This window comes from Manis pentadactyla, chromosome 5, assembly GCF_030020395.1.
Source record: "Manis pentadactyla isolate mManPen7 chromosome 5, mManPen7.hap1, whole genome shotgun sequence".
Lineage (NCBI taxonomy): Eukaryota > Metazoa > Chordata > Mammalia > Pholidota > Manidae > Manis > Manis pentadactyla.
The window spans coordinates 11419091-11434284 of record NC_080023.1 but is presented as its reverse complement, the minus strand read 5'-3'; the positions used below and the strand labels follow the sequence as shown (position 1 = coordinate 11434284).

The following is a 15194-nucleotide window of genomic DNA, read 5'->3' as shown; positions in this document are numbered from 1 at the left end:
CCTGGCTTATTTCACTGAGCATAATACCCTCTAGTTCCATCTATGTTGTCCTGCTTTTTTTTTTTTCTAGTATTTACATATATTTATTCATTAACTCATTTAAAACAAGAATAAACCCATTACACATGAACATAATGTAAAACTATGAAAAATAACTATCTTTTCCAAAACAAAGAGAGACATGTTTCATTGCAAATCTTTTTCTATGTGTGACTTATTAGCTGCATCTTATTTTTATTACTTTAAATTTATTTTTATTGAGATAGATTTGACATATCACATTGTATAGGGTTAAAGTGGACACCATGGTGGCTTGAAACATTTACATATTGCAGTATGATCACCACTGTGGTATTAGCCAATTCCTCTACTACTTCACATAATTACTGTTTCATTTTTCTTTTTGTGGTGAGAATGAAGATCTAGTCTCTTAGTAACTTTGAAGTCTGTAATACAATATTGTTGACTCTATTTACTGTGCTGTCATTAGGTCTCCAGAACTTAATTACCTATTGGTTGCAAGTTTGTCTCCTTAGACATATCCTCAGTTTCCCTTGCCCTTCAGCTCCTATAACCACCACTCTACTCTGTTTTTGAGTCTGGCTTTTTTGATTCCCCATGTAAGTCAGATCACACAGTATTTGTCTTTCTGTGACTTATCTTACTTAGCATAATACCACCAAGGTCCATGTTGCTGCAAATTACAGTAGATCTCAGTCACTCTGCCAGGATGGCTACTTAACCTGGGGGCCCAGGGACCTTTCCCGGGGGTCCTATATGGTGCATCCCTTCCCTTTGTCAATACTTCCTTTCTTCCCCAGAGGGGAATCATGTCCTGACAGTTTGCTACCCTCCTAGCGGTCAGCATGAGGACATCCTGGTGGCTGGTTTATATATATATGTAAATATATATATATACACACGTATATACATACATATTCTCTACATTAAATACAGAAATACTTTAGTTTAAAGCTAAGAACAAACTAAAATTAAAAGAAGAAAGAACATACCCTGAGCCTTCAGAACTTAATGCAGAAAGTAAAGCAGAAAAAGAAAAAGAAAGAAAAGAAATGGGAAAACAGCATACAAAATCATCATCTATTCTAAAGGGTAATTTTCATGACTGAGAAAGAAATGCATTGACTGGACTCTGGGCCTTGGATAAAGAGAAAGGGTTTGCATGAATTTATGTGGGCACAGCCTCCCCTCCATGTACGGATGAAGACAAAGCCAAAGACAGGGGCAGCCACTGATGGCACAATTTTTATCTCCTTCCCAAATTGATGGTGGAGCTGAAGTATGAATAGGAAACAACCTTCTTAGGAGACCAAGGGTTTAATCACAGAAAGGGTCCTGAGTTAATGGCCTGCATAAGACCACTGACATAGGAAGTTATCTTTCATCTTTTACGCATCCACTGCAAGGTGAGACACCCTGAGGAGTTATTCTAAATGATCGGGAGAGAAGCAAGCAAATACAGCCAATTTCCAAGTGCTCTGTAAATATATGTGTTCCCTGCAGCCCTTGCCCCTCACCAAGCACACAGCCTCTGCCTCCCAGCTTGTGGTGCTGGAACCAGCTCCCCCTGCCCAGAACCTCAGTGGGCAAGTTCTCAGCCACCCCGCTGCCTGTCGTGGGAGAGTCAGGCCAGCACTGGGATGATGAAAGCAGGCGGAGCCTGTGCCGAGGGAAGCGCTGCCGCTCTCAGTGGGATCAGAATGGCTGGCAAAGCTCACGAGGTGACGGGGGGGACATGGGGTCTGCATGATGGAGAGGATCTCGTGTGACTTGTTCTCATGTAACCATTAGGCGTTAGTCAGGTTTTACCAGTTTCCAGGATTATCAGGGGCCCAAATGCATGTGCCACACAAAGATAAAAACATCGTATGTACATGGAAGTTTTCATATAATACAATAAAAATCATATTTATAAGAAGTAACAAAGGATGTGTTTGTCTTTACCTGATATTGGGCACTTCTTCTTCTACTATCAAATCCCCAAGAAGAAAATGGTGTTTTGCAATTAGGAAACGATTTATCACTGATTCTCTAACCTGAGGACAGAAATATGCTTTAAAATGTTCTTGTCATAGAAACTTCACAGTTCACTCCCCACTCCCACTGAGCCTTCACACCAACGTCACCTCAGTGCAGCCCCGGCCCCCTGTAGCCCACCTGCACTTTTCTCCCAGCCCCGATCTCCTCCCACTGTAAACCCTCCAGCTCCCCTCACTGGTGTTAGCTCCCTAAGGCACGGTGTCTCGGTTTTGTTCACTGCTATATTCTTGAGACCTGGGCAAGTTGCTGGCAGATGAGATAGTGAGACTTTGCTGAATGAATGAGTTTACAATTACAAAAAGTAGGATGGGTCTTGAAGGACATACATTTTAGAACTAATCCTTAAGTTCTTCCCCTATTCAGACTGACTTACTCTGTAACTATTCCTTAAAAACAGGGCCTCTTACATATCATAAATGGGCTTTTTATACATAGGTCACAGGGTAGATGAACTGGATGGGAAAAATATTTTGTAGTCACCACAGCATTTCATGCAAGTTAAATTTATTAAAGGAAGGAAGCACAAAAGGATATTTTGATTTTCTAGTGCATAAGGGCAGTTACTGTATGGTTTATAAAATTTCTTTGTATTATAAAGGAGATAGGATGCAAACATTCAAATATTAGAAAAATCATGACTTAAAAATTGAGTCCCTTGTAATCAAACCCCAGGTAAGATAACAAGTGATAAACTGCCACTCATCCTAGTGTTTTCTTATGTACAAAAGATGAAGATAGCTGTTAATCAACTGCATATCTGTAGTTATGAGAAAGTAAGTCTAGAGAGATTAAGTGACTTTTATGTACCACATAGGTGCTTAAAAGAATAGAGACCCCTCTCTCCCCATCTTAGGATGCTGGCTATTTTACCCTCTGTGAGAACCGTTTACACTGATTTTCCTTACCTGCTGGAGGTACTTGGCTACTATGGCCCTGTGGGTGTCTATGTGGTCCTTGGTTTCAATTACATTTCTGTCTCGTAATCGTTTCTCATAGTCCTAAAATTAAAAAGGAATAATTTTATGATTTTGAAGTACTAGTACTCCCTCATACCCTTCCTGAGATTAGAGAATTTATCACATGGGGTTGAAGTTACAAATTATGGTTCTAAATGTTTCTTCCACCTTCCTCTTAACTTTTGGTTCAAAACTGATCTTTGATGCAGAATCCAGGATTCAGAATCAGTTGGCTGAATTGCTTTATAAGTGGAGGAGAAATCCATAGAGTAATTACAGCTTAAAATGTTCATGCAGGAAGAAATAGAGGTCACAGAGATAACAAAGAGAGCTGCTACAGTTCACGATGCTGAGTTCACCCAAGCAACTTAGCCAAAGCCTCTGCTTAATCCTGCCTTTTCTACTGTAAGTAAAGCCATTGTAAAGGTGGTAAGCAGCATCTGGCTGCAGCTGACTTGGGCCACCTGTCTTGGTAGCATGTTGCTTTGTCTTTCTTTTCCTCTCAGTAAAATGCCCAGGGGACTGCTGTGTCCCCCTTCAGTCCTTCTCTGAAGTACCCAGCATGGCCCCTGACCCAGGCAGGGCACCTCAAGACCTGTTGCCGAGGTTTTCAAACTTGGGACAAGAGGACACATCTCCTCCTTGTGGCTGAAGCTACTGGACATGAACTTGGATGATGTTGTTGACTGTGCGGCCGCGTAGAGAATCTGTCCACAAGGAGGAGAAATAAAGCCACAGTCCCACGGGAGGCCCGGGCAGGATGGAGAGGGGTCCTGGCAGCACTCAGGCCCTGGATCAGGTGTCTTGAGACACAGATGAATTCCTGGCACTCATGTCTTTAGACGTTTTACCCTATCGTGGGATTTTTCATTATCCAGTAAGCTCCTATGCCTGAGGCATTTCAAACTGGGTTTTTATCACTGACAATCTCAAATCCAAACTACTACAAAGAGCAACCAACCAACCAAAATAGCTTCTACATAAAATCATACTGGTATTAATCTCTGGTAAATGGCTCTCCATTTACTTCACCGAACACAAACCTGCCTGGCTGGCTTTCACTGGCCTGTCTCGTCTACACAGGGTGATTACCAGCAACTCCTCAAAGGCTGCCCACCCCCACGCCCGCCAGATCCCTCCTCTGCCCTGGCCCAGGACACCCAGCCCTGTCCCCCACTTCCTTCCTGCCCCGCCCCCCCAGGGCTGCTCAAGTCCTGCCTACCTGGCTCTCCCCACAATGTTCACACCGTGCTTTGTGCTTGGTAAATATTTACTGGATTAAAATGGACTTGCATTCCTGTCTAAAACAGGATAATTTACCATATTAGCACTGAAGCTATTTTTTCAACCATACAATTCTACATTTTGTTGATTTATACGTCATTACACTGAGACAAAAAGTTTATTTAAGCATTGAAATCAAGAAAAATAATGGAGAAGTTATGTAAAGAAAGTGCTAAAGAGAAATCAGTATTGCTATTGAGAAAATAACAACAAAATACCTATGTAATCTTATACCAAATAGTATAGAAGGTATTTTATTATTTTATTAACTCCTTTATGGCAATTCCTTACCTGGAATACCTTTTCCATAATTTCTCGGTCATATACTGGAATTTGCTTGTAATTTCTGAATTCTGGCACCTCTTGGCTTCTAAGATGAAGAAGCCTGAATCGTTTGGATCTACTTAATTCCTCATCAGAAACAAAGTTGAACTCCTGTTGCAGTTGTTCCAGTCGAAAGAAATCAGGGATGTAGGATTCGCCACTGGTGGCCACCTTTGAAAACCAGAAGATGCAAAACTCGAGATGACAGGTAGGTTTCATCCACTGAAATTTGGCTCCAAGCTTTTGGAAATGGAAGCTTAACAGTTACAGACTAAGAGACTTGAAACCTCCAGCATTTCATTTAAAGACAAAATACAATATAAGAGTAATGAGGCAGATGCTGTTAAGGTTCATCTAGTAGCTATAAAAAGTACCACAAATCATTTTTTCAAAAAAGAAATTTAGAAGTTCATTTTTGGCATATATGCTTCCCTAAGAGATGTTATACAAAAATACAGACTGAAAGATGAGATATTTATATCAGTGCATTACTAGGTGCCTACTAGAAATAGGATCACTCATATATACAATGTATATAAAAACTAATAGATGCACTTTAAATATATTTAAATATTATAAACATTAAATATAAATACTAAACTATTAAAATGTTTTAATATTAAAAATAAAACTTTAAAGTATGGTTTAAAATATTTTTAAGTATAACTGTAAAAATATATCTAATCACATATGTAGATAAAGGCTCCAGATCAGCTGAGCACCTTCACTGGGCCCCATGGGGATCCTCTCCTGTCTCTGAGCAGCTCCTCGTAGCTTGGGTCATTGGGAAGAGAGCCGCAGATGGAACCAGGCGCCAACCTCCAATACCCTTGACGCTGGCACGGAAAGGACAGTTCAGGGAACTGCCTGGGGGCTGCACTCTGCTCAGGCATCTGCTGGACCCTCTGCCGGGTGCTTTGCCCGCTGTGACCTCCTCCTGAGCAGAGGGCAAACCAGGGGGTGCAGATTTGCTTGAGCTTCCCAGTGAGAAGTGTGACTGGGAAGCAAAAATCCTGGTTTGTGCAAAGAGACCAGTCGGGAAGGCAATTCCTGTGTTTTATCCTTCTAGGGGAAGGCAAAAAGTTAAATAGAAAAAAATGAAGGCGATACATGTACCACTTTGCTACTGATTGAAAGATAGTAATTGAAATGTCATTTGAAAACTTCACATGGAATAGATGACATTTTAGGTAAGATGGCCTATTCTTTCTAATATTTCTCAAATCCACATTAGGAAGTATGTTGGAAGGAGAGTTTATAAAGACAAAAGTCAGAATAAGCCAAAGCTTGCTCTGGGATTTATCTTAGAGGGACTAGGAGAGACATGGATACGCTCACCCTGGGCACGGTCACCTGCTGGTGAACTCCCGCTGCGAACACGAGCACCACAGTATGGTGGCCACTTCCTGGGCCACCTTACTTTTTATGTTTTTGTGGGAATTATGGACACTGCAGTAAAAGTGATTGTTATTGGATACCAAGAAAAATCATTTACTGATAAATGTATGTTTCATTTTATTTATAGATTCACTGAAGAATTTTTAAATGATGATTGATACAAGCAATCTATCTCATAAATACTTAAATGAAACCTAAATATCTAGTAAATCACCAAACAAGGAAGCAAACAAGCAAAGCCACTGTTTCTGAGCATGCCCCTCAGTCCTTCCAGGTGTGATGGAGAAGGCAGGGACTCAGAAATCGGGTCGACTGGAATCCCAGGGCTCATGAGCTGTGTGGCTTTGAGCAAGTAACTCGGAGTGTCTGAACTCAGTTTCCTTTCTATAGGGGGCTCAAATAAAACCTTCTTTGGGGTTTTACAGAGGTTAGAGGCTGAGGGCTGACAGGCTGCAGCTCAGTGCCTCACGACCACACTGTGAGGGCATCACGGGGTTAGGTAGTGAGGGCTTGTCTCGGTCACACAGCTAGGCAGGGGGAGGGCTGGAATTTAAACCTGCCCTTCAGCCCAGCACTCATGTCCTTACACACTACTGCATGGTGTGAACGGCAAGTGTGTAAGGTGTGAGCAATTTCTAATACCGTCCTGCCAAGTCGAGAAAGGGCGTGCGCACAGTTCTCCTGCCACATTACCGAGATCAGCTGCATCAGAGGGGCGTTGCTGGGGTCATTCGGGTCGAGCTTGGACTCTGCTGCCCACTTGGCCAACTTTTTCATGTCTGTCAGTCCTGATGCACCAATAGATGAGATGGCATCTGCCCTCTTCAAAGCACTGAAAAAAAAGTTGATTCCAGAGACAGACTTGACCCCAGAGCAGTTTGCCTTGGGCCCACAAGAGCCCAGGGACAGCACTGCTTCAGGAGGCTATTTGCCTCTATGAGAGAAAAGCTGATCCTAAGGAAGGACTCTTGCCTTTTTTCTTTACTTGATGACTGCTGTTAGATATGGTATGAAGATAATAAAGAAGTATGACTGGTGGGAGAAAATATTTGCAAACCACACATCTAATAAGGTGTTAATATCCTAAATGTATAGGGAACACATATAGCTCAGTAGCAATAAAACAAATAACCTAATTAAAAATGGGCAAAGGACCTTAATAGTTGACATACTGTTGGCCAATGGGTACATGAAAAGGTGCTCAACACTGCCAATCATCAGGGAAATGCAAGTGAAAACCGCAGTGAGATGTCACCTCACACCTGTTAGAATGGCCACTATCCAAAAGAAAAGAAATAACAAGTGCTGGTGAGGATGCAGAGTAAAGGGAACCCTCCTGCAGTGTTTGTGGGAATGTAAATTGGTGCAGCCACTGTGGAAAACAATATGGAGCGTCCTCACAAAAGTAAAAGTAGAACTACCATATGATCCAAGAATTCTACTTCCTGAAAGTAGAATTTACTATCCTGAAAGGTATCTGTACCCCCATGTTTATTGCAACATTTTTTACAATAGCGAAGGCATGGGAACAACCTAGCATCCAGTGATGGATGGATGGATAAAGAAGATGTGGTACATTTTTGCACAATGGATTATTATTTGGCCATACAAAGAAGGAAATTCTGCTATTTGCAACATGGACGGACTTTGAGGGCATCATTTTAAACAAATGAGTCAGCAAAGCAATACAAATACTGTATGATCTAAAAAAGCCTAAAAAATACCAGACTCATAGAAACAGAGAGCAGACTGGTTGTTGCCAGAGCTGAGGTGGGGAGGGGAAATGTGTGCAGGTGGTCCGCAGGTACAAACTTCCAGTTATAGGATAAACTAGTTCTGGGGATCTAACATAGAGCATGGTGACTTGAGTTAATGATACTGCATTGCATACTTCAAAGTTGCTAAAAGAGTAGATCTTAAGAGTTCTCATCACAAGGAAAAAAATTTGTAATTAGGTGTCTAGAGGGATATTAACTAAACTTGTTATGGTGATAATTTGGCAATATATACATTTTCCAATCATTTTGTTTTATACCTGAAACTTTTTATTAGATGTCAACCATATCTCAATACAACTGGGAAAAAAGCAGAATGAATGTAAGGAAAGTAAATGTCACCCATTCCTACCATACTTCTCAGTACACAAAAGTGTCCCCAGTCCCTGGACCCAGGCTGGTGAAAAGGAGTCTCTGCATCTAGTGCAGGACACCCCAAAGCCTCACTTCTCAGACAACTGGGGACTACTTACAACTGAGGCTAAAATAAAAGAGAAAAAAAACCATGCAGCCAACTTAAGTACCAACTTTGGACATGACCAAATTCCGAGGAGGCCAGGGCTGCCATGGGGGAGCTGGGGCTTTAGTAACAGTGCTGCATTTATAGCACCATCCTGAGGAGTTGGAGCTTTGATCCCCAGGAAATTTCCCCAGTGCAAAACTCAATGAAATGAAAGCAAAATGCTTGTATTCAAAGGTATAGACAAGCCTCCCCTGGTGATGGCTACCAATCTCCTGACTGGGGAGGTAAAGGGCAGCAGCGCCCTGGCACTCACACCACCTGGACATGGGTGTTTGTACCGGGATGGAAAGCGCATAAAGGGAGTAAATAAGCTCCATTCTGTTTTTCCACATATTGAAAATGACTGTGATGAAAAATGTTTTCTCGATGATCAGGGTAAGTCCTTTTATTTTACAGTGGAGGCAACTTAGGCCCAGGATCGAGTTAAGACACATCTGTTGGGGAGAGACAGAAGCAAGACTCCAACCCAGGGCACCTGGCTCCTGCAGCGCAGGCTGCCTGGTCAGGCATCAACCTTGAGGAGATAGGGCCTGCCTAGGAGTAAACTGGCGAGGCCCAGAGTCCCTTTCCTCTCTTCTGAGTAGACACCTAGGGATCTAGCAATCAAGGCCGGAGACTGAGAACAGGGATTTTCATATAACCAGAAGGTTCTACACCAATCATCATTCACAACAAACCTTTACTGAGGACCAAATAAAGCCAGCTCTACGCTACACACTTCCCCCATCTGTAAAATGGGGAGTTACTGGGAATACTAAATAAGATAAAGTGCTTTTCACTGTATCTGACACTGATAAACATTCAATATTTGTTATGCTATTAATATTTTAATTTTCACCATAAGAACAATAAAAATCCCTGAAAACATGTACATGAGAATAAAAGGAAAGAATGTGGTATTGCAAACTTTTTTTCCTACTGAACATCATTAATGTTAACACTGTCATTGCCCATCAGTTTATTCTCACCACACATTACCTCCTAAATCCAATGCTCTGCTGTGACAATGGAGGAATTAGAGGTATCCCATTTTCTCCAACGGCCCATGCCACACTGTTGGACAACTTCCCTGAGGTCATTAGAATCAGTTGATTACTACCATCAGCTTCAAATGAGAAGGGCACCCCTAGGGAAACACCAGATTAAACAGGACGCTGTTTAGAAAAAGGGAGTGAACCCAGTCCTGGTAAGAAAGCAGACAAAGGGGTTGGGGGTAAGGGACATGTAATTCAAATGAACACCACTGAGCTTCTCCAGGTGATGATACTCAGAACTATCCACTTGGCTCTATCTATGACAGCACAGTCTAGATATTTTAATGAATGAGGCACTTCAGAGTGGGACCATTTCTGTGCACATTCTGGTTCTGTCAGTCAACAGCTGTGTGACCATGAATAAATTACTTAACTTCCCTGAACCTTAGTTTATGTATAAAACAGGGATAATGATAACACTGCCTTCAAAGGTTTACTGTAAAGACATCATTTATTTACTCATTCAGCAGATACTTATTGGAACTCCTACTTCATGCTAGGCATTATTCTAGGTCATGGAGATGACAGTTAAGAAACAAACTGGTAGGAATGCCTATGCTCATAGAGTTTATATGTGAGTAGGCATGGTGGGCCTTCAAGATAAGTAAGAGAAATGTGTAGTATGTTAGGATAATTGTGAAGGAGAAGCATAAATTAGGGAAGATATACAGAAAATGTGTTTTGGGAAGGTAGGAGAGGGTTACACTTTTGGATGGGTGGCCGGGGGAGGCTCCATGAGAGGGGACCTTTGAATAAAGGCCTGAAGAAAGTGAGGAGATAAGATATGTAGATATCTTGGGAAGGAGCATTCTTGGGAGGAGGAACAAGTGCAAGTGTCCTAAAATGGAAGTGTGCCTGGACTGAGGAGGAGTGAGTTAAGTGAGGTGTACTTGCAAAACACACAGTGCTTGGCAAACAGGGACCACTCAACAAATGTTAGCTATTGCTAAGCTACTGTGGTGACAGTAAAGCCTCACTGATTTGGCCTCCACCAATTGGAAATTAATCAGTATGTTTAATCAACTAAAGGAAGAAAAGATTTTTCAAGCATGAAATATAGCAACTTCACACTCTGGAGTTCCAGTTAATATTTCTAATGCAAAACAATAACACTATTATTCTGTGATAGCATTTTTGTGTTTTTCAAAAGTCTGTCCTTCATACTGAACATCCCATCTTGATCCTCAAAATAACCCTATAAGACACTATAGGAGGTATATTAGATTCATTTCATCAATAAAAAAAAATGATACTCAAAAAGATTGCATAATTAATAGGGTCACAGAGCTTGTCAGTGTCAGAGCTGGAACTAAACTCTAGGTTCAAACTTTTAGACTTGTGATTGGGCTTGAGATTCAAAGAATCCTTGCACATAAATTTCCAGATATAAGCTCACAATAAAAATTGTGATAAATTTCCAGATATGAGCTCAATAAAAACAGACACATGAGGGAACAAGCCACTATGAGCAAGAGGAAACAGAATCAAACCAATAAGCAGATATGTATTGGAATGATCAGATACAAATATTTTTAATGTTTAAAAAAAAAACAAATGAGTAATGAATGAATAAAAGAAATGATTGAGAGTTTGAAGAAAGGACAAAAAGTCATCAGAATTGACCAGACTGAATGGAAACTAACTAAATAGAATTTGTAGAGGTGAAAAATAAAATAATTGAAATGAGAAACTCAGTGATGAGTTTAAATGGTAAGACACAGTCAAGGAGAGAATAAATGACTTGGAAGACAGATTTAAAGAAATATACAGAATGTATCAGTGAAACAAAAAGATATCAAATATAGAGAGGGTAAGAGACGTGGACAGAGTGAGAAAGTCCATCATATATCTAAAGAGACTTGTCAAAGGAGACAAGAGAGAGAATATTAATTAAAAATCACCCAATTAATTTTTTTCCAAACTTTTCAGCCTCATAAATAACACTGTGATGTATGTATTTTTATGTGCAAAGCTTTGTCTTCCTCTCAAATTACTTTCTTAGGAAAGGTTCCTAGAAGAAGAATTAAGGCCTCCAAGGCATTTTAAAGGTTCTTAATTCACACTGTCAAACTACTGTATGTTTGTATAGTTATATGAATTTACTGGCTACCAACAGTATGTAAATAATGACCTTGCAAAAAGCTGTATATCACTGTTTTAACTTGAATTTCTGATAGCAATTTTATAGTTATCTGGTTGTGTGACAAGGGAAAAAAAAGATGTTCAACTATGACAGTGAAACTGTGAGCCACTATGGGTAATTAGTTTTCCATACCACTTCCAACTCCTTCGTGATCCAATGTCACATGCTGGTTACTGCTAAACTCCACTTCTTCAATAGGAGCTCTTCCAGTGACAACGCTAGTTTCAGGAATAGGCAGAAACACTTCTGCCAGCAAGGTGGTACCACTGTGTCCAACTGTTTCATATACCTGAAGTCAAAGAAGAGAAACAAATAAAAGCATCAATAGAATGTGCTCAATCTCAGATAATTAGTCCATTTGTCTGTGCTGGTCACTGTGCAAGGCCAGAGCACCCATCTCAGAATGCAAAGTTGAGTTGTATTACTATGGTCCCCATGAGACCAGATTACATGCTATTTGTAGCCAACTTGTTGACACCTGTCCTCCTGCCTAGTCTAATCTCCTGGGGTGGAGAGGTTAATCAAGGTCAGCAAACGAATACACAGGTAACCTGGAGAATGGACTTCCTCCTTTTCCTGACTGATGTTATTTCAGAGAGAAATGGCATCAGGTAGAAAGGGTGAGATAATGTGGACATGCTGCTCTTAGATGACTTATTATCTAGACAAACCTCAAAGTCAATAGGAGAAGCACCAAATTTATTACTGTAGAGTATCAGATTAAAATCTACTATTTGATTAATCTCTCAGATTCTCCCTTTTAAGACCTCATTTTAGTTGTTAGCTGCTGAAACCCTACCAGCTCTTCTCAGACCTCCCCCGAGATGGAGCCAATTGGACTATCTGCAGCTCTAATACTAATTATTGTTGTATATCTTATCACAATGTCATCACTATGAGATGAACAACCCATCGTCAGGGCAACCACAGATTATGAATATAAAATGCAGCCTTCATAGGACCCTCTGCTCCATTTGATCAAATTTCCCTTGTATTCTTGATTCCTTTTACTTTTGTGATAAGATGACAAAATATTCCACAACTTTGCTGACTTCTTTCCTGTGTTTTATTCTTTCTCTCCAGGAGGTCTCTGGCTGGTACACATTTGTCTAAGAGGCTGATTTTACTCCTTTTATTTCTACTAATTGAATCTTCATTTCTCCCCTTATGCAATTTAGTCCCCCTGTGATTAATACTTTCCACTTACCACTCAAATGCACAAAGATGACACTATAGATTCTCTCCACCCACCTCCCCTTATAGGGTGTATGATATGAATTCTTTGCCAAGGATGGGGGTGAGGATGAATTTGTGCTGGTCTCCCACCAGAGCCTCATCTCCCTGGTATCCACCAGCTCACATCTGCAGGATGGCTGACTGAGCTTGGAGGGGCTACCAGGGCAAAGATAAAGGCAAGAATTGCACAGAAACCAAACTCAGGACCCCAGACTTAATAGCATGTAAGTTAATTCTAACAGACCAGTGCTCCAAGAGACCTGTACTGTTCAGGGCTTATATGTGCCGAGTGGCCAAATCTGCCTAATTCAGGGGCTCAGTGGGAAGCCTGTGAATGGTACACTTAACCCATGCTCTCCAAATGCATCTTTATCAGTAAAAAGGTTATATTTTGATTTATATTAAAAAACATTTTTTGGAAAATTTCAAACATGTAATTCTAGAAGAATGATATACTCTGAACCCATAACCTAACTTCAACTATCATTATGTCCTATCTGGTTTCATCTATGCTCTCAACCATTCCCCTCTCCACCAATATTTTGAACCCAGACATCATTTCATTTGCAAATATTTCAGTATGTATCGCTGAAAGAGAAGGATATTAAAAAGTATAATTATGATACTATCATCACTGTAATTCCTTAATAATGTCAAGTATCAGTAAGTTTCAAATTTCCTCCAGAGTTGCAAAAAATCACTGTGATATTCTTGGTTTAAATAAGGATCAAATGTATTCCATACATTACAATTGACCAGTGAGTGTCTCAAGCCTTTATTAATTTATAGGTGACCCAGCCTCTCTTTTTATACATCTGTTACTTCTCAACACCTTTTTCCACATTGTTATCATTTCAGAACTCTAGTGGAAAAAGGAGTGCCATCTATTGCTTGTCCCAACCTCTCATAAGAGCCTGATGTTTTGGATCTTACAGAGCTTAAAGAACAAAGGGCAAATTGTCTTTTCTTGCACAGGAAGCCTTGGTTTGACCTCTTAAGTTATAGATCTATTATCTTGAAGTTCCAGCTTGAGAAAATGGTGTGTTTTCTTTCCTTTTTTAAGCTTTATTTTTTTTGCCAAAATTGTAATTCATTGAGACATCCCTTTGTGTGAATCACACTAGGGGCATTCACCTCTGTTATCTTGTTTAATCTTTACCACATTCTTATGAAGGATGGTTTGTAGTGAAGATTAAGCAAGAAACCAGACCGAGCAATTCTAGGTGACAGATTGGAGGCTAAATTTGAAGACCAGTATCCACAACCGCCTCACTTCAAAACTCACACACTTTCTGCTATGTCTTCCTCACGGGCCAGAGAAAATCAGAAAGGTGATTAAACAATTCAGAGTCCTTTTAAAGTTACTACCATGATCCATAAAATATAATTAGGTTAGACAAATTGGGGAGAACTTGTGATTGAAAGAGAATTTAAAATCTGAACAAAAGAGCAATGAAACATGCAAGTACTATAAAAACGATGGCTCTAATCAGAGCAGGAGGGATCACTTAGCATATGCAATCATAACCATAAGACCGTGGAGCTCTTCTGGTCTCAGACTTTGTGGTTGCCCAGAACTCTGAAGAGGGCTGCTGTCTCAGCAAAGGTGCAATGTTCACTTCAGTGCAGGTGTTTTAGCTCACTGTAAGGTGCCCCTTGTACTGGGCACCACATGAGCATACAGTAAGCTGCCCCCTGCCTATTGATACCCACTAATGTAACACCACCATGTCCTGTGGTTTCCCTATAGGAACAATTATTCACTCTATTGAGGTTCCTGTTCATGGGTTGTTTGTCTCACTAGATGCTGAGATTCCTCAGAGAAGGGTTATTGTTTGATTTCCCTTTGAATGCCCAGGGCTGCCAACAGGGAATTCATATACTTAGAAGACAGCATGTTAACTCTTACTAGAAGTAGGGCATTAGAGGATGAATCTGTGTAATGGAATTGTTCTCTTCTTTGAACAGCTGGTAGACTTGGGTGTAGTGTGGCTCTCAAGATTTTCTCATATCTCACTTTACTCTCCATTTGACTGTCACTCCTCCTACAGCCTGCAGAGGGCAATGTGATGAACTGGATAGAGCAGCCTTGTGTTCAAACAGATGTGGATCTGAATTCTGATATTGACACTTAAATGCTGTGTGACTTGGGGCTTGACATGTTACTTTAGCAGGGAAGCAGTGATGAAGCTTAGCTGAGATGGATGAAAAGTCTATTTTTTTCCGTATGAGCTCAGTAAATATTTCTTTTCCTCTAGGCATATAATTGACAATAAGCATATGCATTTTTATAGTACTTTACGGTTTACAAAAGTCTTTCATAAACATGATTGCATTTCTCAAATGCCTTATTAAATCTTGCTAATCAACTGACTTTAATAAACTTTACACAATAAGAAGTTCTTTTATTTAAATTAAACTTGAATGACACAAGGATGCCTACTCTCACCACTTTTATTC

General features: G+C 40.4%; 1 protein-coding gene across 7 annotated transcripts in view; it reads right to left on the bottom strand.

The window, feature by feature from the left end:
• CC2D2A (coiled-coil and C2 domain containing 2A) overlaps positions 1–15194 on the bottom strand; it is a 133863-nt gene that overhangs the window by 46076 nt on the left and 72593 nt on the right. For all 7 annotated transcript variants that reach the window (XM_036921082.2, XM_036921085.2, XM_036921080.2 and 4 more), the window contains 6 exons: positions 11631–11787; positions 9300–9447; positions 6717–6855; positions 4593–4796; positions 2967–3059; positions 1966–2057 (listed from right to left, as the gene is read on the bottom strand). In XM_036921082.2, the coding sequence (XP_036776977.2) occupies positions 1966–2057; positions 2967–3059; positions 4593–4796; positions 6717–6855; positions 9300–9447; positions 11631–11787 (833 nt within the window). The remainder of the gene's footprint in view (positions 1–1965; positions 2058–2966; positions 3060–4592; positions 4797–6716; positions 6856–9299; positions 9448–11630; positions 11788–15194) is intronic.